General features: G+C 36.4%; 1 protein-coding gene across 1 annotated transcript in view; it reads right to left on the bottom strand.

The window, feature by feature from the left end:
• The window catches only part of ATP8B (ATPase phospholipid transporting 8B), a 41,923-nt gene that overhangs the window by 5,728 nt on the left and 12,750 nt on the right, over positions 1-23,445 (bottom strand). The window contains exons 5-17 of the mRNA XM_028171736.2: positions 22,845-22,975; positions 16,375-16,574; positions 15,854-16,072; positions 14,752-14,860; positions 13,197-13,336; positions 8,722-8,901; positions 7,842-7,952; positions 7,586-7,759; positions 6,785-6,956; positions 5,223-5,327; positions 4,112-4,264; positions 3,504-3,639; positions 868-999 (exon numbers count right to left, since the gene is read on the bottom strand). Of these exons, the coding sequence (XP_028027537.2) occupies positions 868-999; positions 3,504-3,639; positions 4,112-4,264; positions 5,223-5,327; positions 6,785-6,956; positions 7,586-7,759; positions 7,842-7,952; positions 8,722-8,901; positions 13,197-13,336; positions 14,752-14,860; positions 15,854-16,072; positions 16,375-16,574; positions 22,845-22,975 (1,962 nt within the window). The remainder of the gene's footprint in view (positions 1-867; positions 1,000-3,503; positions 3,640-4,111; positions 4,265-5,222; positions 5,328-6,784; positions 6,957-7,585; positions 7,760-7,841; positions 7,953-8,721; positions 8,902-13,196; positions 13,337-14,751; positions 14,861-15,853; positions 16,073-16,374; positions 16,575-22,844; positions 22,976-23,445) is intronic.

Raw genomic sequence — 23,445 nt, 5'->3', positions numbered from 1 at the left:
TGACAAAGCACATATGCTACTTTTAACTTATGTAATAACTCATTTTCACTATGCTTGGCGAATAAATGATTTCTTTCTTTCTTTCTGTCTTTCTAAGGATGTATAATAAATATATGTATGTGTATAATATAAATCTTACATTTATTTCTGTTATCTGGTACCTGTAAGACAAATTCTTTACAAACTTAGCAAGGGACCAGTTAAAGTGACGTATTTAAAAAAAACCGGGGTATTAGGAGACTGTTTCTGAAAACGAAGACAGACGATAGTATTAATGACACCTTTGATGATGGAGTTATTTAGATAAATGTTGTGAATAAATATTTGTGCGGTCGCGCGAGTCTGCGCCGCGCCCGTGCGTTCGTTGATCCGAGCATCAGCTGTTTTTGATTTTGTGTTTCATTGCTGCTTTTTTATTTATTAAAATAATGTATTGTTTATAAAATTATCTTTTCATTTAGCTGTACTAACACGATGGAGCGTAAATAATGCTAATAAAACATTTTAAAAATATGATTTTTTAAAAATCAGAATCGATATTTTTTTTCGACCCTTTTCAAAGGTCTCATTAGTACTATCGTCTGTCTTCGCTTTCGGAAGCGGTCTCCTAACACCCAGTTTTTTTTCCTACCTAGCAGAGTGCCTTGAGAGGCTATTTCAGCGTAAACTTAACTAGTAGGTGAGCTCAGGGGGATCAAACCTGACGACGTTGCTAACACGAACCCCAGCAAGAGCCGTGCTTCGCAGAATCTACCACCGGATCGGAAACGCGACCCACTGAGAAGATCCGGCGAGAAACTCAGTGGGCTGTGTCAGCCTGTGTCTGAGGGTTAATACTCAGTATATACAAATACAACAATGGCGTACTTTTCCTCTAATTTAGGGTGCAGACAGTGCACTAGCGAGTGTCCGTTGACGACGATGGCGAACCCGTTGGAGTCGTCGTTGGCGTGCTCGTGAGGCTCAGAGGTGTGCGCTCCCCCAGACACGTACTCGTTGCTGGAACGTACAACAAACTGTACAGTTACGCATCACACTGCGAAAATCATAAGACACCGTCTTAAGCTGCGAAGTGATACAACAAGAAAAAAAAATTGTTAGGGATTTTAGGAAGTCACCGTGAAGAAATTAGATGCTAATTTTTATTGCTTTTGTACGGAGACGAGCGTGAGCGTTACCTGTGGGCTTAGTGCGAGTTTTTTAACGTTCTCGATAGCGTAAAAGTAAACCCAATTTTGTATGCAGTTCGAACAGCGCCCCTAGCGGCAAACGTAGGCAAACGATCCCATTCCATATAAATATGAGCTGACTTTTACGCTATCGAGAACGTTAAAAAACTCGCACTAAGCAAACTGATGATGAGTGGTTATGGTCGCTAGTGAACGTCAGTAATGCCAAGGGCACAACTAAGCCGATGCCTATCGTTAAAACGAATTACTATTTCCTAAAAAGTAACTTTTAATTTTTAAAAGCAAATATTTCCCATACTTGGAGATTAACAAATAGATACCCTAACGTGAGCATTCGTGAACACACTCCACGTTCCGTACGACTTTTAATTAGCTATAGTAAAAAATATGGTAATGATCCTATGCCAAAAAAATTGTTCGAAACTAACTAGATCAACACACAAAATATGAACAAAACATACACAAAAAAAACCTACATTTACTAAGTCAATACTTTCGTGCAACAAAAATTATTTCGTTATTTAGTTATGACATTCATGTATTTTAATGTAAAATAAACAAAACACTCTGACATGGTAAAACAAATTATAGCTATACCAATGACAAACACAAATCATTCCATTATTTCCTAAAAATCTAGTTGAAATTCACTACCATGGAAATATACAAATTTAAATTGCCGTTTTACCAAGAAAGGGGTAGATGTAAAATTTTATTAATGTAAGTTATTCACTTATTGAAACTAATTAGTAGTGGTGCTGTATTTATTATAATTATTATTGTTTTGTGAGACAAACGTGACAACCAAGCATATGCTTTGAATTATAGTGATGGTTAGTTGGTGCTTCATTACAACATTAATGTTCTAATCGATCAATTAATCAATCAATGAGCCCTTTATCCTGAACTCTTAGAATTTAATTTTTGTATGTTTTACAAAATGTCTCTCACTTCACTGTGCCCCTTGGTATCAGCCTCCTTTATCATCTTTAATTATTTTGTATCTCTAACAACCTTCCTTCAGTTGGGACCGGCTGTCAACTTTATCTCATCCTGCCATCACATCCCATCCCTTGCCTTTGTTTAAGACAACGTTTATTATATTCTTGATAATTTAAACTGTATTCTAAATAGTACCAAATAATGACTGAATGTCTCGTAAATTAAAACTCATTTTTAAATTTTATTTCTCAATATTAGATGTTTATGGTAGGATATTCATTATCAAATTTTTTGATCTTGATAATGTGCTATAGTTACGCGAAAATTTTGATTTTTAAATAGATCTAATAATTATATATTATAATAATAGCATTAATGTCGAGATCACGGAAAAAAAATACACATAATTTTGTAGTGCACAATCTTTGGTTTTGCGTATGACGCAAATCGACTTTGCACAATTAATATAATTGAACTAAAATCATCATAAAGACACACTTTTTTATTACGTTTTATATTTTACTTGAAACGTAACTATACATCGTGAGCACTCTTGAACATCCTTCTAATTGCGTATAAAAATATCGGTTTCAGAAAAACTACAAGCAGAGGTATCAATCGGCTTGTTGTACAACCATATGTTCGGCATTTACTATATGAGTTATATGCGGTATATTGTCCCAAGAAGATGTAACTAATCTAATAGTCTAGCACTCATATGCGACACACATATAAAGACAGCACAATTCAATCGCGTACACTGCGTAGCATATAAAGCCAGGACGACACAGACTAGTCTCTATACCAAAGCGGAACTTCATTACTGGCATTTGATAAATCTCTATGGCATCTACGGGAATAAATTTTCTTAATTTTTTCTGATTAAAATGTATTCTAACAGACATTATAGTTACATACTTCAAATTAATCGAATTCTCACAAATTTAAGACGTTAGGGCTGACATTTTTATAATTTGCTATGTATTTCATAAGTCTATTTGTTTTTGATAAGAGAAAGATATATATTTTTATAAGTAAATAATAAAGCAATTTTTCATGTTCCTCTTCATAATTTGGCATTCATTTCCACGCGATTTTTATTTGATACAAATTATAAAACTATGAACATATGACGTAGACGTATACGTTAACGTTATATGACGTTTATTGATATTGCGTTATTTTGGTAGTGATACTAAAATCGGTCGGCAAGCCACAGGCCGTTCTAGAAGCGCTCCCTAGTTTTAGAAAGTGCGTACAGATGAAGGCCTGGCGGGCGTGAGTGGCGTGTGAGGGGCGCGGGCGGGGCGTGAGGGGTGCGGGCGCGGCGGAGGCACGAGCAAGGCAAGTAGTGTAGGCGCGTGTCTCTACCTGTGCGCTAGTGAGTTATGTTCCCACCTAAACGTGACGACGGAGACGGCGGGCGCGTTCAGCTTGACGTTGGCGCCGCGACCCGACACCGCCCCATTAGGCTCCTCGTCGCGCTTCGCATCCGACGACCGGGGACCTGCCGATTTACAGACTACTTCATTCCACGAACTAAAATAATGCACGAGTTGAAACAAAATAATGCTACAAGACTCAACGTAGTCGCATGTGACCCTAGTTGTCTGAGCTAATTCTAAGAGTATAATGAAAAAAATATATATATAATTTACGTAATTACTGGTGGTTGGTCTTGTGAGTCCGCCCATAGACTTTTACATTGTAGATGTCTATGGGCTCCGGAAACCACTTACCGGCGCCAGGTGGGCCGTGAGCTTATCCACACATCCAAACCATTAAAATAAAAAAAATAAAAAATTACACATCATAACATGTATTGAATGCACTCACTATTGTTGATTGTACCATAAAAATGAGATGATCACGTCTATACATTGAATTGAAGAAAACCATTTTTATTATCTTATTAATACCAAATAGCTGGTTACCTTTTACATATATCATCTACAGACTACAATATAAAATCGTCTAACCGTGCGGCATGAAGGTGTTGACGACCCGTATCGAATCCCTGCACTTGGCCAGCTGCTTGTTGACGTCATCGTAGGACGCGCCGTCGACGACGAACACCTCCGCCATGTCGTCGGTGAGCAACTGACACGAGTACCCGATGTTTATAGCGGTTTCTGTTGATTCATAAAATTCAATTGCAAATTTACCGACTGAGTACATTGCGCTGGCTACGAGCAATGTAAACCAAACATAATCTTATATCTTTAAACGAGCAATTTTTGTATATGTAATCTGAATCTCAGAACGGGCTCCAACGATTTTCATAAAATTTAGTATACAGGGGATTTCGGGGCCGATAAATCAATCTAGCTACGATTTATTTTCATAAAATGTTGTTTTATTCGTGTTTTCAATAATCAACTTTATCGGTTGATTTTTTCTTTAAATAACCAGTTCATTTTTTTAAATTATTTTGTCGGTAAGATCAAAAAATATTATTCATATTTCATCACTTTATCAATATGTAATTCGTATTTAAATATAATTTCTAAAAAACACAATTTATCAACAAAAAATAATACCGATCAAAGCTCGGGTCATTATCTAGTGCTAATTTATCCTGCCGAAAGAAAGTGTGCATTACGGATTTTCACGCTGTAGATAAACGTTTTGTAATTCGCTATGGACAGACAGATAGACAAAGTCACGAGTCAATATGATGCGACGTTCGAATATGCGTGAAGAGCCCTTATGTAAGATAGAAGTCACAATAGCCATAATCGAAAAGCTGTTCTACTCTTCAAACGAGAACGCATTGTGATAGAAATATTTAGGATGGCGATACCCACCGGTGCAGGCTAGCTAGATGAGACTACAAGCCTAACATGTCATATGTACATTTAACTCTAGAAGTACAAAATAATGACACCGCGATTCGATCCGGCAATCTCTAACAAATTATATATATTATTATATAATTATAGTTGATGTAATAGAACTACGTACGTAATTTACAAATTTAGTCAAAAAATATAGTGATGCGAATACCCGCAGCAAATTCCTATCGTTTCTATTGTTTACAATCTAATTACATTTTCAAATTATACTTGATAAAATAAAAATTAATTTCACCTTGTTTATCTCCTGTTAACACCCAGATCTTTATACCGGCCATGCTGAGATTCGCTATTGTTTCTGGTACTCCATCTTGTAGTTTATCTTCAATGGCTGTCACGCCTGCAATTCGAAAATTACAATAAGAATGAAATGAATGAAAAGTATGACTTTGATTTTATAATTTTCTAAATAATTAATTCGGCAACAATGTGTTCGGCTTCGTGTTAAATAAACAAGATCATTAAATAAAGCTACTCAATCCATAGATAGCGGCAATCAAAACAAAAATGGCGGCATAGATGTTATAAATGACACATCGACCTGGATTTTTTGGCGGGAACGCGAGGAGTGAAGTTGTGTGATTTGTTTTATTTTGTGTATTTAGTGGTTTTTTTTAGATGGGTGGACGATCTCACAGCCCACCTGGTGTTAAGTGGTTACTGGAGCCCATAGACATCCACAACGTAAATGCGCCACTCATGTTAAAAATGGTTTAAATGTGTAATAACGGTGGTTTATTAACGGTTTAGTATCTGTGAAAGTGCACAAATGTGGGAAAAGGAAACAAAGCCGCTGAACGTAACTTCTCGGGATCCTCCAAAAAGTCCACTGAAAAAATCTCATTAAATGACCACCATTTTACTAAGATTAAATTTCATCCTATATCATCTCATCTCATTACATTTAATTTCATGCCAATTGATTAAGTTTCCTTCTTTTTTTATATATTCATAAACCGTAAATAATTAAAACGGCGAATTATAAAAATCTTATTACTTGACGCTGGCTAATGCACAAACCGTGCCGGAGCCAAAAACTAAAGAAGAATTAGACACTTCGACCTCACGTTTTATGGCGTCTTTCGCGTTCCGAGATCTGTAGGGTCTGCTGACGCCAGGTCGGTCGTGAGATCATATACAGTAGGCGCGCGAGTTCATATCCATCCTGAGGAATGCGGTAGTGCTGTGACCTAATTAATTATGATAATGTCGATAATAACTACCGATTTAGTCGACAGTTGTCAATTTGGTTTAATGTAACTAGGTCATTTTGGAAATTATAAAATAAATGTGACAAGTAATTACTAATTTATTTCTAATAGAGAAGAATATTTTTTAAATCCCAATTCAATTACTATCAGATGAAAAGACAACCGACAGATCAGAGTCCGATTCGGTGTAGGTTTTTTTCTACCTGAACTTGTTGGAAGCGGAGTAGTCGTGGCTTATTCACCATGAAATAACGTTAGCGTAAATTTTCGATATCGATAAGCGCACGTCACAACTGTCAAAGACAACACTAGACGTCGGACAAACGCGGGGAGGCGGGCGGAGGCGGGGCGAGCTGCCCCCGCGCGTCGCATCTGGCCCCGATGGACATGAACTCGCGAGCATGCTGTAGTTATATAGGTTTAGGTTGGATTCATGTTTGGGAGTACAGTTAACGAGTGTGTGCGACGGGCCTCGTTTCGCAAACTATGGAAAACATCTGTCAAGGCTTTAATAAGCATGAATTCCACATGACCACGACTGCTCTGCCAAGAGCAACCGATTATGATGATGTTTGGGAGTACTCGCCCAGCAGCAGCAGGTCGGTCTCGATCTCCTCGTAGATGGCGTCGAGCTGCTCGTCCCGGTCGTGCAGCGCGAGCGCGGCGGCGTGGTGGCGGCGCTTCCACTCGGCGAACCCGCGCTCCTCCAGCGGCCGCCACGCCAGCGCCAGAGTCCTCAGACCTTCCCCGGCGAATTTCTGCCGTTCCAATCATATTCACATTTACGATAAATTGTCACGCAATAGAATATTTTGTTTTTGTTAAAACGGTAACCCATAAGTCGGTAATGAGTCTAATTGTAAATCTAAGCTATCCAAAGGCACATAAAATTTATCAGAATCAGTATAGCTGTTCACGGATGTTCAGTGACAAAAATATAAATGTAACCTCTATATGATTTATGACATAAATCTTATAAGAGGCTAATATGTTTAAAGGTGACATAAATGGTAATTTGAATATTGAAACATTAGAAGAAGGAACATTAGAAATATTAAAAAAAAAATTGAATATTGAAATATAAAAAACATAAAAACTGGTGAAGCAATAGCTTTAAATGTTATTTTATAATGTATTATTTTATTCAAATCAAAATAAAGTTTAGCCTAGTAAAACTATAGCACAAACTGAGTTGCTGCTCTATAAAGAGACACAACATTTAAAAGTTTAATATTCAAGTTACCATTTATGTCATCTTTATAACATATTAACCTCTTTTAAGATTTATGTCATAAATCATATAGAGGTTACATAAATATAATAAATAACATAGCAAAATGTATCTATATACATACATTAAAATATGAACACATCAAGTTTTACTCACATTTAAATGTTCTTGTGTTTTAGACTTAACATCTCCTTTAGTTGCCTTTAATCTTTCATATATTACATTATCAGCACCTTTTGTATATAACCTAATTTCACCATCCTTCCTCAATATCACGGACATTCTTTTTCTAACATTATTAAAATCTAATATACATAACAATTCATACACCTGAAAAGAGATAATTTGAACCTTAGCATGTACAAAATAATGATTACTTTTTCTTTTCAATATTTAAATATTAGACATTTACCTCTGTGTTACCCATTACTTCTATTGTAATACTATTAGGCGAACGTTCTCTAAACACAAAACCGAAGTTTCTTGCTGCGGACACCAGCGCCGACTCGTCTGGCGATTGGGCCTAAAAAAAATTAAATTACCTTATTCCATTTTAATTTTGAAAGTCTTAATCCTTCACAGATTTTAAATTATATTTTTTTCGAAAGGGTTATAATATAATAAATTTCACTATTTTAAAAGTTATAATGAATTTTAATACATACTAAATGCATCTATTAAAATTAAATTAAACAAAAAAAAAAAAGACAACTTTATTTAAAAAGGTGAAATTCAAATCGCATCCTGCAATTCCACTCACTTTATATTGAGAATACGTAATTGAATGAACATATTTCAAAAAGAATGTAGTTTTGTTAAAGTTCTATTGTGAATTAATGTGACTTTACTCTTATATATATTCGATACCCTTTATTGTGCGTATATAGAGATATGTAGTGATATGTGCAAAACAATTATTCATAATTAAATAATGTTTGTTTAAAAAATTTCACAATTTTTGTTGCATTTTTATACGAACACACAGCCCACCAGATGGTGATTGGTTACCGTCGCCCATGAACTTCAGCAATTCCAGGGACAGAGCCAAACCGCTACCTCCCGTAAATATGTCCAAATAGAAGATCTATTAAGTATGGAACTTTTTAGGTTGAGCTTTTCATTGGATAGTTTTATTTAAATATAGTACATAGCGTTCGATTCAAATATTCGAACATACAGACAATGAATTTAAAATATTATAATATTTAAAAATAGAAAGAAAACCTTATCGGTCCTGCATCTTCAAGATTCGAACACGGTATTATTATTTCATTAATAACAGATTTATTTACCTGGTATTCGAGACGTCCATTCTTCTGGTCCGGCATGACCGTGTGACAAAGCGCCAAGAGACGAAAGAAGTCGTGAACGTGTGAATCCCCACGCTTCACCGCGTCTAGTAGCGTCGGATCGAAGAACTTAAACTCCGGCTCGTATTCAGGGTTGAACGAGAAATCTAAAGGCTCCGAGCTCTGCATCAGATAATATACACAAATTTTAATGAACCGCATTTAAATATCTACAAATCTACACTGAAAACCTTTTTTGTATTTACAAATTCTATTGGTACAAATACTAATATCAACAATTTTGGTTTTTGAATAAAATATCTGTTTTTTTATTTTTCAATATTAATGGAAGGTTTTAACCCTTTGACTGCCGTGTAGGTCACTGGTGTCCTACACGGCACACTGAAGTAATTATGTCGATTTCTCTCTTCGATCTTCTTACTGAGGGAGCCGGAATATTGAATAGACAGTCCGAAGATACTGAGAATAAATCTATTTCTAAGAGACCTAAGTGTCTAAAACGTACTATAACAAACAAAAGAAGGCTAAGTTAGACAATCGTGGCGCTTAGTAACAGTAATCGACATAATTACTTCAGTGCGCCGCGTAGGACACCGGTGACCTACACGGCAGTCAACGTGTTAATTAAAATGGCGACTGTTTAATTTAGTATAGTTAGCCGCTATATATTGACATTCATATAAGTTTACTACGAGAATGCTTTGACATTTATTGTATATAAATTAATTTAAGAATCAAATTAACAAAAAATATATATATTTACAAACTGGTGGTATTCAGTGTTGATTCGTTTTAAAGAGCAACATCGTTAATATGTTGAAGCGTTTATAAAAATTCACACCATGCAAAGCGGACATGCAAACACAAATCAGTTACAGCCACAATTAGAACATTCATCACGATTAACATGCATAAAAAATGGAAAATTAATATATATGAAAATAGAGAATCACAATTATGATTTCCCTTACACTTTAAAATAAATAACATAAATTATAATATACGTTCTCAATGTTTAGTATAATATAGGTCTCATAGCGTGAATAGTGAAATAATTTTTTTTATATTATTTGTCAACTATACAGGGTGTCTCACAACGGGTATATTGAATCGAAAGCTGTAGATAGTGTTTTAGTAGAATAATCGATTTGTCTTAAAAAAATCCTAAGTAAATAGTTTTGGAAATATTGTAACTGAACATTACGAACAAACTATTCTTCTGTCAGTCAACCCTGAGTTATGTAGTAGTAAATAAGAAGGATGGCCCTGTATCAAAAGATGCAAATTTGTATTTATTTATTTCCTAACTGGTAATGAGCTCACGGCTCACCTGATGTCAAGTTTTTACGGCAGCTCATAAATATCATTAAAGTAATTGATTGCCGAGACCCGCCGTGAGGCATGACTGCTAAGTCTCACTTTTTACAGTAGAACGGTTGCACTACCCTACAAAACGAAACGCATTACTGCTTTACGGCGGAAATGAGCAGAGTGGGGCTACCTATCTATGCGGGTTCACAAGACGCCATAGCACCAGCCATGATCACCTTTTTTTTTCTACATATCAGCGTCAGCGGGTTAGTAGGTGAGCTCACGGGGCTCCAACCTGACGGTGTTTGCTAACACGAACCCTACAAGAGCCGTGCTTCGCAGAATCTACCACCGAATCGGAAACGCGACCCACTGAGAAGATCCGGCCAGAAACTCAGTGGGCTATATGACCACCAGGAAGTGAAGTACTAATATTGGTCGTAAGAATTGAATGCAGGGAATTCGTTTTCTCCGGCAATTAGGTACCCGTACGTACTGCACGTACTGAATAATCTGTATCTTCTAGATCGAAGTTACGTAAGTGATAACGCTTTTATCTCATAAAGATTTATGTCCTTTCCAATCCAATTTAAAATCAATAGATGTATTTTTGTAAAAATCCCAACCTTTGTTATAAACCAATGCAGCCGGCTTAATCCACTGTCGTTATTTAAATTCTGGGCAGTCATCAAACTAATGAAACAATTAATAAATTATTTTCTGCATGATGGTACTAATTAGGACTTAGATTTTTTATTTATTCGTAACGTGATCTGCATTATGAAACACCCTGTATAATTATTTGAAATTTATAACTTATAATAATAATATAGTGAAATAACAATTAGGAAAAATTAATAATTATATAAATACAGTTGTTGGAAAATTATAATGAGTTTTAGTTAACAGTCTTTTACATGAGATAACTTACACCGTGTCACAAATACCATATCAATGGCAGAAAAGATAAAACCATACATACAACTTTGATTTTTCGTGTGAAATGATGATGATTACTCTTAATGAAAAAAAAATTACTATAACACTGTTTAAATATGATTTTTAAGACAACATTTATTATAAAATAAATATGAGGCTAAGTTTTCTTAGATTAATGTTCAAAGCAAACTATAACTTTACTATGTATTTACTTACTTATATTTATGATATGATTATGAATGTCTTTGAACATTGCACTAAAATTAGTACCCAGAGAGCGATAAGAGAGAGGAGCATAAATATATAGAGTACAAAATTGAAAAAATAACGAAAATTTAACTGATGTGGTAAGCACTTTTATGTTTTATTTATTAATTCATTACTTTTCCAATATGCATCTCACAAACGTTCAACATCTACCGGCTCAGATTAGGTAACGAGGAATAGGATACGAAACAGATACTAGGATGTAATATTTGTATTTAGGAGTTAGTGTGTGTATCAACGACATAGGTACATAGAAAAGGCAGAATTCGTTAAGGGCACATAGGAAACGGATTTGAGATGGACCGTGAAGAAACACTTCAAATTTAGTACTAACGTGGTAATGTGAAAAAGATGCATAATAATATTTATTGAATGATTGCAAGTTTTTTAAAGAAGTGGTAAAGTCTCTCAAGACTGAATTTATTTCATTTATGTGACATTTGCATGATAATTTTTATAGTTAATAAACAAAAAAGGGTAGAGATAGAAAAGGGATATAAAAAAAGACTATTACAATTCTCACACAGGGATGACACGACACAGAAGTTTTAACCTAATAATATGCTGTAAGCTGATGTCAATAATGTATCGCAGGATGTAAAGGAAATAAAATGATATACGGGGTGTAATGGAACCTTTCTCGAAAACGAAAATATCTGGTATTGCTGTTGATTCGTAACACAATTACAATTTTAGAATTAGTTTTGTATTGAAAATGTGTTACTCGTTAGCATCTACGGTTTCGTGGGATTACGTGGAATGTCAATCAGTTGCCTGCGCGTTACATTGCTGGTTCACGGACCGCTGAACTTGCTAAAGCGACAAATACATTGATGCTACAACTAGCAGATGAATATAGTTTTGTCTAGTCTATTGTCGTTTCGGATTCGCGGACCTTCCCCTACACCCCGTATCAGTTGAGAGGGAGACGAAGAAAGCGGGTGAGTGTGGGTATCCGAGCCGGGGAGTAGAGTATCCGTACTGCAGGTCGCATGGCGGCGGGCGTGCTGCGTCCCTGCGCGGTCTCGTCGAGCAGCAGGCCGGCGCCGCGCCCCCGCGCCCGCCCCGCTCCGCCCCGCGCCCTGCCGCGCCGCTGCACCACCACACGCGTCACACACCACCTACCACCACGCACCTCTCTGCCTCACCCCTGCCCTCAGTGCGCGCGACTCAGCGTCACCGAGCACGACGCTCAATGTGCGCCTTCACCATAATGTATATAACAAGTACATTGGGCATTTGTGATAGCAAACTCGACAGTGTCTTCTCACAAAACCACTGAAGAGCGAAAGAGAGGCTCGATCGTTATTTTAATTATACTTTTAGATATATCTTTTTAATTTCCTTAAGCTCTTTCTAGACCAAAATACAAAATTAACTTGGTCATTCAATCATCAATCTACAATCAATCAAAGCGCTATAATTGCTTCAGAATATCCTTAATGAATACAGTTCTTTTATCACGGTGTGCGACACGACCGCACGAATTTATTTGCATTTAAAAATTAACATGCAAAACAAACTCTAATGTAAACAATGATCGGGTGGTAGAACGCTGTGTGAAATGTATTCGGACAAAACATTACACAAACATAAGATAAAACAAAACAAGTACAGAAAAAAAAACGAATGAAACAAAACGCAACATGGCAGAGACAAAGACACATAACCCTCCCACAGTTCAAACGTACGAGGACAAGATCAAAACTTAAACTCAAACGAGAAATCAAATGATTATAATAATAATTTTAAAAAAAACATGCAAAACAAGGACTCGATCGTGCTAGTCCTCGCGGCGCTGTGCTCCGTGTCTCGATGTAATAATGCAAACCTACATGCACTTTACGTGTCTATACTATATTGTGTTCAATGACTAAGTATGGAAAAAAAAAAAAAGTTGTTCTTTTTGGTAAATACACAAAACATCAATGTCGTCGTACCTCGTTTATCTCCAGAGTCTCCCCGGTGGTCTCGTCCACGACGTCTCCGTAGCAAACGCCCGCTATCGAACACTTATTGAACGTCATTATGTTTTGCGTGAGAGTTCCCGTTTTATCAGAAAATATATACTGGATTTGCCCTGAAAATAAATATGATAGAATCAAAATTAATTAAAAAAAAACCTTATTTTTACAAGTGCACATCACACGTATGCTATCAAAAACCAATTTGAAATTGTGTAAAGATTATATTATATGAATGCGATTGCAGCAATCAAGGCAGATTTGCTGTCATTATTGAAAAGTTCCGTGGTAAATAACTGAAGATATGCGTCAGAACATCACTGAATTACAATGGCATCACCTTACATTACATTTACATGTACATTTTAGATCGATAAGTAATCAAATGAGGAACATGATCAATGTAGTCGAAGTCAATTAAATATGAATTATTAATTAATTATTAAAAACTACTTGTCGAAACTAGATAAAATTAGACCACAAGAGAAGCAACAGCCTTCAAATAAAAAAGGATTAATCAAAATCGGTTCAACTAAAAAAATCTGAGGTAACATAAACACATAAAAGAAACAGTCGAATTAAGAATCTCTTGCTATTTCGATTGGATTAAAAATAGGTTATTATTGAGAGTTAGAAAGACTAGTTAGTATACGCAATTACTGTTCATCTCACAATCATAAGATACAGGTATAATATAAGATGTCCTTGAACAGCTGCCTCCCAGCGGAGTAGTTAGTAATAGCAGTGGGATCTGTACTATATTTTCCTATCTAAATCCCTGTATCATTTGATTACGCAGTTAAACATTAATAAAATTATAGGCCCGAACAACAATGTCATGCACAGCGTACGCAACCATATAATTAAAAGCAATGTGAGTTTATTTAGTATTTCGAGTTCCTTTGACACTGAGAGATAGATTTTTTTTTATGTAGCTAGCTACATTTAAAAAAAAAGTGAATCTCTATTAAAATTCTTCATTTTCGTGAAAACTTTTTGTAAGAATTTAAACTTTTAATCTCCAACAGCTTCAAGGATTATCTTTTGAAGTATGGGTATCTGAAATATTTATATTACAGTACTGCCACACTGTTATTCTGCCATTTAAGCAGCGAATCAAAGTTAAAACGGAACCCGACCGATCTGTTTTTTGTTTTTTAATTGTAGGATTAATTATTAAATTTAAATTTGTCGATGTAAAACCTCTTATGAGGTGCATACCTCTTAGGTCATAAATAGTTTGTATGTAAATGTATTGAATAATTAATGTCAAAACAAATTATTGTAACTACTGTTGATCCAATTATACCAATGAATGATTGTACCAATGATCAAAATTTTGCCAAATTTTACTATCACTTAATGTCTTGATTTCTACTCATTTTATGCATAACATTTTCTCTTTTATTGTGATATTTTGAAGAAAAATCCGATTATTATAAAATATATATATTTAATGTAATTACACTGAAATTCATTCATACTGAAGACAAACTATCAAATTGTTTTGTCTTTTTTTTACATTACTCACCTAGTTCTTCGTTAAGTGTAGTGGTCCGCGCTTTGGCTGCGGTACCAGTTTTTTCATAGTACATTTTTTCATCCCAATTAATAAGAAAACTCTGGGCAAATCTTATAACCTACAATAAGAAAAATACATTAGGAATATAAACTATACAACTGCGTATAAAAATTAGCGGCATGCCATAAAAAAATAATTGGAGTGGCGCCGGTATTATATCTCGCTCGCACCGGTTTTTCTTTCTCTCTCTTTCCTTAGGCATGAGGGTCAACTCGTAAGTCGTCTAAGGTCGCGTCAGAACGCTACTTCGAAGGTGCGAAGCAATACGATAACCCTCTTATCCTAGCCGCCGCTAATTACTTATTCGACCCTCGGGACAACGCAAGCCTACCATCGCCCGAAACATGTCTTGTCGAATCCACTCTCGGTGCTTTTAAGCTCCTCAAGTACCGTACACCGTCGAACTCGTCGATTACGACGAGCGAACAAACCCATAGACCAGTCCACTGACTTTTTCGCCGGATCTTCTCAGTGGGTCGCGATTTCGATTCGATAGTGAATTCTGCAAAGTACTGCTCTTGCTAGAAGCAGTGTTATCAAACTCCTTCTCAGGTTGAACTCGTGAGCTCACCTATCAGTCCGTGAGCAGCTGGAATAGCCACTTATTCTACCAGCGAATAGGTGGGGGAAAATAATAAAATTCAATTATATATTCTAATGCATTCGACACTTCGACTCATGGTTCAGTTTGCAGCTACATTCATGCTGGTCATGTTTGCCTATCCTCCTCTTCCGTGCGTCGTATTCCTCAGTTCTGAGGGTCGTGACCTTTACTGAGCACTTTTGTCAGGACTATGTTCCTCCATTCACTTCTGTCCTCCGCGCAGTGGATAGCGACATTGATGCTGGATTCCAAAGTCGTCTTAATCTGATCGGACCAGCGCATGGGACTACGCCCCCTAGGCCTCTTTCCTTCCACTTTGCCGGTAATGAGAAGTCTTTCGCGATTGTCACCCTTTTTCCTCGCAACGTGACCGAAAAACTCTAAAATCCTACGTAGGCAAATGTTTGCCTATATCTAAACAAAAATATAGAACAACGCCATACTCACTTCAACAGAAACATAAAGCGATATAGGCACGACAGTGTTCATCACGATGGCGTAAGAGAAGAACACGAGCAGGGCGATGATGACAGCGCCCCACGTGGGGTCGGCCGGCACCAGCGTGTCCCAAGGCAGGTACACCTGGAAGTAGCGCCCCACCAGCCACTCCCACACCCCGCAAGCCACCGTGCAGAACACGCACATAGACAGCAGAAAGAATACTATCTGAGGACAAACTCTTTAACTTCAAACCATACTGTAGATCATTGAATTTTTATAACACCATATCCCCAAAATGAATTTATGATATGGATATAATAATAACCAAATTTAATTGCAAAACTGTTTTAATAGTGTTAAAAACTCTATTTGTTCTGTACAAAACCCAATAATACTACAAAATCTATTCACAAGTTTATATTACAATACCAAACCTAAGTAAGGAGGCTTTAATTGTTACCGAATTATTGAAAATCGAATCAAGAGTGCAAGATTTAATCGAGTAATATCCGGTAATGGAAACTTACCCCTATGATAAGAAAATTAAGTAGTCTGTCTATGCTGGTGCGCTTGAACTTCGTCTTGCCGGAGTTCTGCATTAGTTTAGTGTCCTTCCCGGCAAAGACAACGACGCCGTAGCACCACGACGTGTTGCGGAGCACGCATCCGCGCAACAGAATCTTATCGTTGTCGAGTGAAAAGTGTTGGTTACGCCAACTTAACGTACCTTTAACAATTCAATACAATATCAATCACATATCAATATTAGACATTATTAGTTTCTAAGCGGTGATACGTGTAGGGTATTCGAATTAAGTGATACGCCGGGATTAAAACCCTCAAAACGGTACTATTTGTTCATACGTTTTAATTTAGCTTTACCTGTATCTATCTTTCTGTATGAGTAACGGAATCTTTCAACGTAATTTTCAACCACTACACTAATTCCGTTAACTTGAAAATTTTCACACGTATCTAGGATAAATATCAATTTGATAATTTTATTACTTAGTCCTGAAAATTTAGATTATTTTAGTGATAAAAGACATATTGTGTACAGGCCCGGCACATCACCGTACCACCATCACGCCCTTTAACGCAGTTGACTGATTGGTTGTCGATTCAAACCGACCGGTCTAAAGCCTTTCGAGAACCGTTATACAAGCACAGCGAATTCTTCGACCTCACGTCTAACGCGAGGTTCGATGAATCTGGCATAGCCCCTCGAAGTTAAGAGCAATAGGTTGGCAAAAAACCGCTGGTGGCATTCAAGTTGTGTGCACTCAGCTCGGGTATTAGAATACGACCCGGTACATTACGTTATCTATACCGGAGTAAGGCATGTGACCAAGTTTGACATGTTTTGCGAGTATTAGGCTATTTATGATATACGAGTTTTAATGCAACCATGATGTCATTGATAATGTAAGCATATTGTTAGAAGGCTACCAACTATGAGCACACGTAAACGCATGGTCATGTAACGCTCATATGATGACTTTCAGAAGAAAAAAACGGTACACTCCGCCGTGCTCTTGGAATATAAATCACCGTCACGAGTAGTAAGAAGACAATTTTAATGTCTTACAGTTTTAGTAAATACAAAAAAAGTAAATAAACTAACATGGTCTCATGCCGTTTTTTGCTTTAGTTGTTTTGCAAAAAAAGCCTGTGACAAACACTATTACTATTTTATAGCTTTTTGTTTTACGTCCATAAATATAGACAGCAACAAAGCAGCTGAGGACAATTAAAAACTTCAAAGCATTCTTTAATGTAAACAGTTTCCAGTACAAAGTTTGACGAAGGTATCTATTAGAATTTGTTTATGATCGAACGAGAAACTTCGCTATGTATTGGCTTTTTCGAAATAACTGTACCTAGCATGTGCTATTTTTTTATTTTTTTATTTATTGCTTAGATGGGTGGACGATCTCACAGCCCACCTGATGTTAAGTGTTTACTGGAGCCCATAGACATCTACAACGTAAATGCGCCACCCACCTTGAGATATAAGTTCCAAGGTCTCAGTATAGTTACAGCCTCCGAATACAGAATTTTTTTCTGTATTCTGAGGTTACAACGGCTGCCCCACCCTTCAAACCGAAACGTATTATTGCTTAACGGCAGAAATTGGCAAGGCGGTGGTACCTACCCGTCCGGACTCACAAGAGGTCCTACCACCAGTAAAGTTCTCGAAAAACTTCTATAGTGAAAGAATAATGTTGTGTATCAACCGCCTATTTCTACTACGAAGCAATTTGTGTTTCAGTTTGAAGGGTGAAGCCCCCAAAGTAATTAATTTGTTCGATACCCTTTCTCATTAGTGGAAGAATTGACGTTGTGAGGTATAGGATTTCCAGCTTCGGGTCACTGTTTAACACCGTGTGAGCCAGAAAATATGTGTATCTAACAGTAAAAAGGCATTAAAGTAATTTATTAATGACATTACGACTGAGTCAATTTAAGATAAACATTTTGCATATTTAACAAAAAAGACATAATGTCACTTATGAATCTGTTTACATATTAGCAATTTGAATGCTACGGTCTTCATATTATTATAAAACTTTTTAATCTCACATGTTATGATTCACAAATAATTTAATTGAATTAGGTGCTCGTTGAAGTAAATTATTCATATGTTTATCATGACTTTAACGTACAGTGATTATTCGTGAACAGTCATACTGTTTAAATTTAAAATTAAAGTTCTACTGAATGATTGAATGAATCATTAATTTCATTATCATTCACGCGTAATTGTGAATTTACAGCTTTTGTATTGTATTACATATTATCATAGTAATTCATAAAAATAATTTCATTCGGTATGGCTACTTAATAGAATGTATCGCATTAGCTTATCATTACATTCACGTTTACTTAAACATTTTTAATGAAAGTCGTATTATCTCTAATTTGCGATATATTAAAGATTTAATTTATTATCTACGTTATGTTTGGTTGACGATACGGAAAACTGTGTAATGAATGAATAGAACAACTGAAACAAATCAATAAATGTTATTTGTTTAGGAAAAAAAAAATACAACTCGTTCTAAATAAACGTCATATCCTGCTCATTAATCATAACCATCCAATAAATACCCCTATACTTTAGTAGTGTTGTGAACATCAAATACGAAGCATAAACACGCTTATTATTATAATTACGGACTCCGCACTATCTGTTTTACCATCAAATTGCAGAGAACTAATATATCACACAATAAATGAGATAGGCTGTTGCATGTTTTTTTTCCTCTTTTTATAGTCAACATTAAATCAGTATTTTGTTTTCTGTTGGATGAAATATCAATGAACAATCCCTTTTTTAGCGATTTAAAGAAGAAGTTTAAATAATTTAATATAGAAATAAATGAATAAATGAGTTGGAAAACATTATATTAGATATTAAAATATTCGATTATATTCCTTGTCCACACGATTGGTTGTCTGACAGAGGTAGTTTTGAAGAGATCTACTTTCTATATGTTGAATATTTTCCGTTTCCTTTTTTAATTCTTATTTAAGTGTAGAATAAAACTTTCAATCAATGTTGGTTTTCAATCCCAGTACACACTTTTAGTGGTACACAATAAATGACATTACTAGTTTTTTGAATCAGGTCATGGTTATATTCTAGGATTTAATATATCATTGTAAAATGTATTTGCAAGCGATCACTGAAGTTCTCCATAATGACCTATGTAAGTGTAGCGTTCGCTCAGGCGGCCCGCTTGCACATAAACTCTATCCAGGTCACCCAATCCTGTTTCTGCAGGACAGCCGTCGAAACACTTTGGTACGTGTGGAATGTCGACCTTCACGATAATTTCGTCATACGGTGGCGTCAGAACGCTGCTCCGACAAAGCGGCGCGACGTGATAGCTCTCGTGTCGGCCGCTAATTAATATCCGATGCAGGTGGTTTTTGGCTCTTCAAGCACCGATTGCTGTCCTTGCCGCTAACCCAGCCTAACACAGCCCCATGAGTTTCTCGCCGGATCTCCTGAGTGGATCGCGATTCCGATCCGGTAGTATATTCTGCGAAGCACTGCTCTTTCTAGAGCTAGTGTCTAATTCTATATATAATAAGGATTGAGCCCGTAAGCTCACCTAATCGCCGGAATAGTCCCTTAGGCTACTAGCGAATAGGTAGGGAAAAAACTGAAGTTCACATTATTGAATTCATTCTAAATTTTTAATCTATCTACTGATAGATTTTCCACTTCGCATATAGCTATCTCATTAACCGTCCAAATCTAGTTGATCTTTAAAAAAATGTCAAGTATATCAACCTTGTTTATGAAAATTATTAACAAACGCAACCTCTTCCTTTTTCTTTTTTTTTTATTGCTTAGATGGGTGGACGAGCTCACAGCCCACCTGGTGTTAAATGGTTACTGGAGCCCATGGACATCTACGACGTAAATGCGCCACCCACCTTGAGATATAAGTTCTAAGATCTCAGTATAGTTACAACGGCTGCCCCACCCTTCAAACCGAAACGCATTACTGCTTCACGGCAGAAATAGGCGGGGTTGTGGTACCTTCCCGTGCGGACTCACAAGAGGTCCTACCACCAGTAATTACGCAAATTATAATTTCAAGAGAATTATTTCAATTATAAATTCAAGAGAAGATATATTATTACTCTAACAAAAATCAGCAGTCAATTTCGACTTGTTTTGGCGACATAAATCTAATCTACTCGTAATTTATATACCGCTATTTACGTGACAGTTTCGTTTCATTGACCGATACGATAAAAATACTATAATATTAACGTCGCGATAAAAGTCACAGAAATCGAGGCACTAAAATGTGTGAAGCATCTACCACGCTTTACACTGACCATCGGTTTCTAAAATCATCGACAAAATACATGTATCGCGTGTGTCAATGAAAAAACGGCCCTATCTATACTTCATCCCTGCAAACATCAACAGTCTGACACGCAAACAGACATGCAATTCGCTTGTAATGCCGGCCACTCACATGCGCGCCAATATTCGTACATTGTACGAATGTTTGCGCGCATGTGAAGGGCCGTCAAACATTCATTCGCAAACTTAGCGGCTGTGCAAATGGGTTCGGTACTCAATTTGCGAACCCGTTTGCGTTTCCTCCTACACTTGTTTACGAATGTCTCACGAATTTCTCCCCCTTTTTAATTCGTCAATAGAACATTGAAGAGAAAAAGAGTTTTGAATTCTTTCCCAGACATCATTAACAGCCATGCTGTTTTTATGGGATTTCTTTTGAAGAAGATACGCTACACAGTAGACGTCACGATCTATGAAAATAGCAAAACGTCCAATGCCTTCGCAATCATGGGCGCAACTGGTCACACGAATGTGTGGGAGACTACGCGAAGGATCGCGGTTCGCGCGCTTTGATGTCTGTTAAAAAACCGAGACAGCTTGGAAAACCACGAATGCAGCGAAAACTTTGCATAATCATTTGCAAATGTCGTCCTACACTTGCGGGTTTGCGTATTCGTGCGAATGTGAGTGACCGGTATAATAACAACAGCGCATCAATAAAATTGTTATTGGTTAGATTACAACGACGTCCGGTTAGATTTCACACACGATTTCGCAATATATCGCCGCAACGTTTCGTAAAACAACAGGAACTGAACATGTGTGAAAGGTTTAATTGAAGGCGAATTACACAATTAGACGAGAATAATATGATTAGACCCGTACACTAATATAGTTACCACATTAAAATTCGTAGCTTCATGGAGCAAAAAAAAAAAACTCCGTTACGTCATTTTTCTTCGAAGCGGTTCACGTAATCTGGTAGTAATACCTCAAAGCCTTGTAGACTAAGCTTTAATATACTCGTGGACTGTCATGGCGTAGTTTTAATTCGAAAAAGCCACTATAATGCCTCATTCAGATTTCGCCGAATACGGACGAATAGGCAATGAGTATGTAAACATTCGAGTACTGGTGGTAGGACCTCTTGAGAGTCCGCGCGGGTAGGTACCACCACCCCGCCTATTTCTGCCGTGAAGCAGTAATGCGTTTCGGACTGAAGGGCAGCCGTTGTAACTATACTGAGATCTTAGAACTTATATCTCAAGGTGGGTGACGCATTTACGTTGTAGATGTCTATGGGCTCCAGTAACCACTTAACACCAGGTGGGCTGTGAGCTCGTTCGCCAATCTAAGCAAAAAATAAATAAATTACATAATAATATACCAATCAGTTCTCCGCGCGCTGTTAGTTTTTTAGCACGAGTCAAAGTTATTAATTAGTCTATAATCAAACGAGGTGTTTACATATTTGTCATTGTTCAGTTGACTAGTGAACTTTGTCGTAAGATTTTTCGACGAATTGGATGAACGAATGTCTCATGAAGTTTCAATTTGTCAACCAATGTTTCACCAAAGATTTCGCCATATTATCTTTTATATGAATGGGTCATTTTACGTGGTTGTATTCGTGCAGATAGTTATTCGCCGTTATTGTAAATGAAGTATTTACATACACTTCCAATCGTAAATTGATCCTTTCCTGAATATCAGAAATTTCAAGAACCAAAATTAATTTTTGGTTAGTTTCGTGTCGATTATGCTCTCTCGTTATGAATGGAATAAAATCTATAGACGTTTAGTTATCTTATACCTTTAAACGAGCAATTCTTATATATAATCTGAATCTCGGAAACGGCTCCAACGATTTTCCTAAAATTTAGTATACAGGGAATAAATCGATCTACCTACGATTTATTTTCAGAAAATGTTGTTTTATTCGTGTTTTCAATAATCAACTTTATCGATAATCAACTTTATGACACTTCCCGACATCTATTGGCGAATAATAATACTATTTTTCTTAATTGAGGGCAACTAACCGCTTTAAAGACACAACAAAATGGCGTTATAAAAAAAAAACGGTCATCACCTAGTAAATTATGAAGTAAGCTTCAATGATGATAATTAGAGATAAATAAAATAATATCTTGATGTAACGCATACCTTCAAACTTATTAAGTAGATTGTTGGGCGTTTCGCAAACAATTTCACCATCGAACGCGCCCAGTTGTGCGTCGTCTTGGCCCATTGCGGCCGTCTCCAAAAGGCACTGACGACATTTCAAATTCGTCTCCCTGGAACATATAGGCATATCAGTTAACGTAAATAAACGTGCTTATTAGGGTACAGCTTCTTTAAAACCTATTTATATGTTAAAATTGGTAAATTATCTCGCGAATCATCGGCTAAGCAGTTGCGAGAGTTCAAAGGGGATCTATTAGTGTAAGTTATTTACAATGGCCTCCAATATAAAGCAAATAAAATCAATCTCATCATCAATCAATCAAATCATCAATCAAAAATTTAAATCAATTGTAACTATACTTGAGACCTTAGAACTTATATCTCAATGGGGGTAGCGCATTTACGTCGTAGATGTCTATGGGCAGTATGGGCTCTAGTAATGTAATGGTTCTTCATATTACTTGTATATTTCTTTTCATAAATAAAACAGCGTAAGGAACACGGATAAAAACGGGTAAATGCGTATAGTATTGACATATTATATTCAAATTAGCTAAATATTGCAAGGTGAACTCGATAT

This window comes from Bombyx mandarina, chromosome 21, assembly GCF_030267445.1.
Source record: "Bombyx mandarina strain Sakado chromosome 21, ASM3026744v2".
Classification (NCBI taxonomy): Eukaryota; Metazoa; Arthropoda; class Insecta; order Lepidoptera; family Bombycidae; genus Bombyx; species Bombyx mandarina.
The sequence above is the reverse complement of the archived record's forward strand: the minus strand, read 5'-3'. Positions and strand labels throughout refer to the sequence as shown.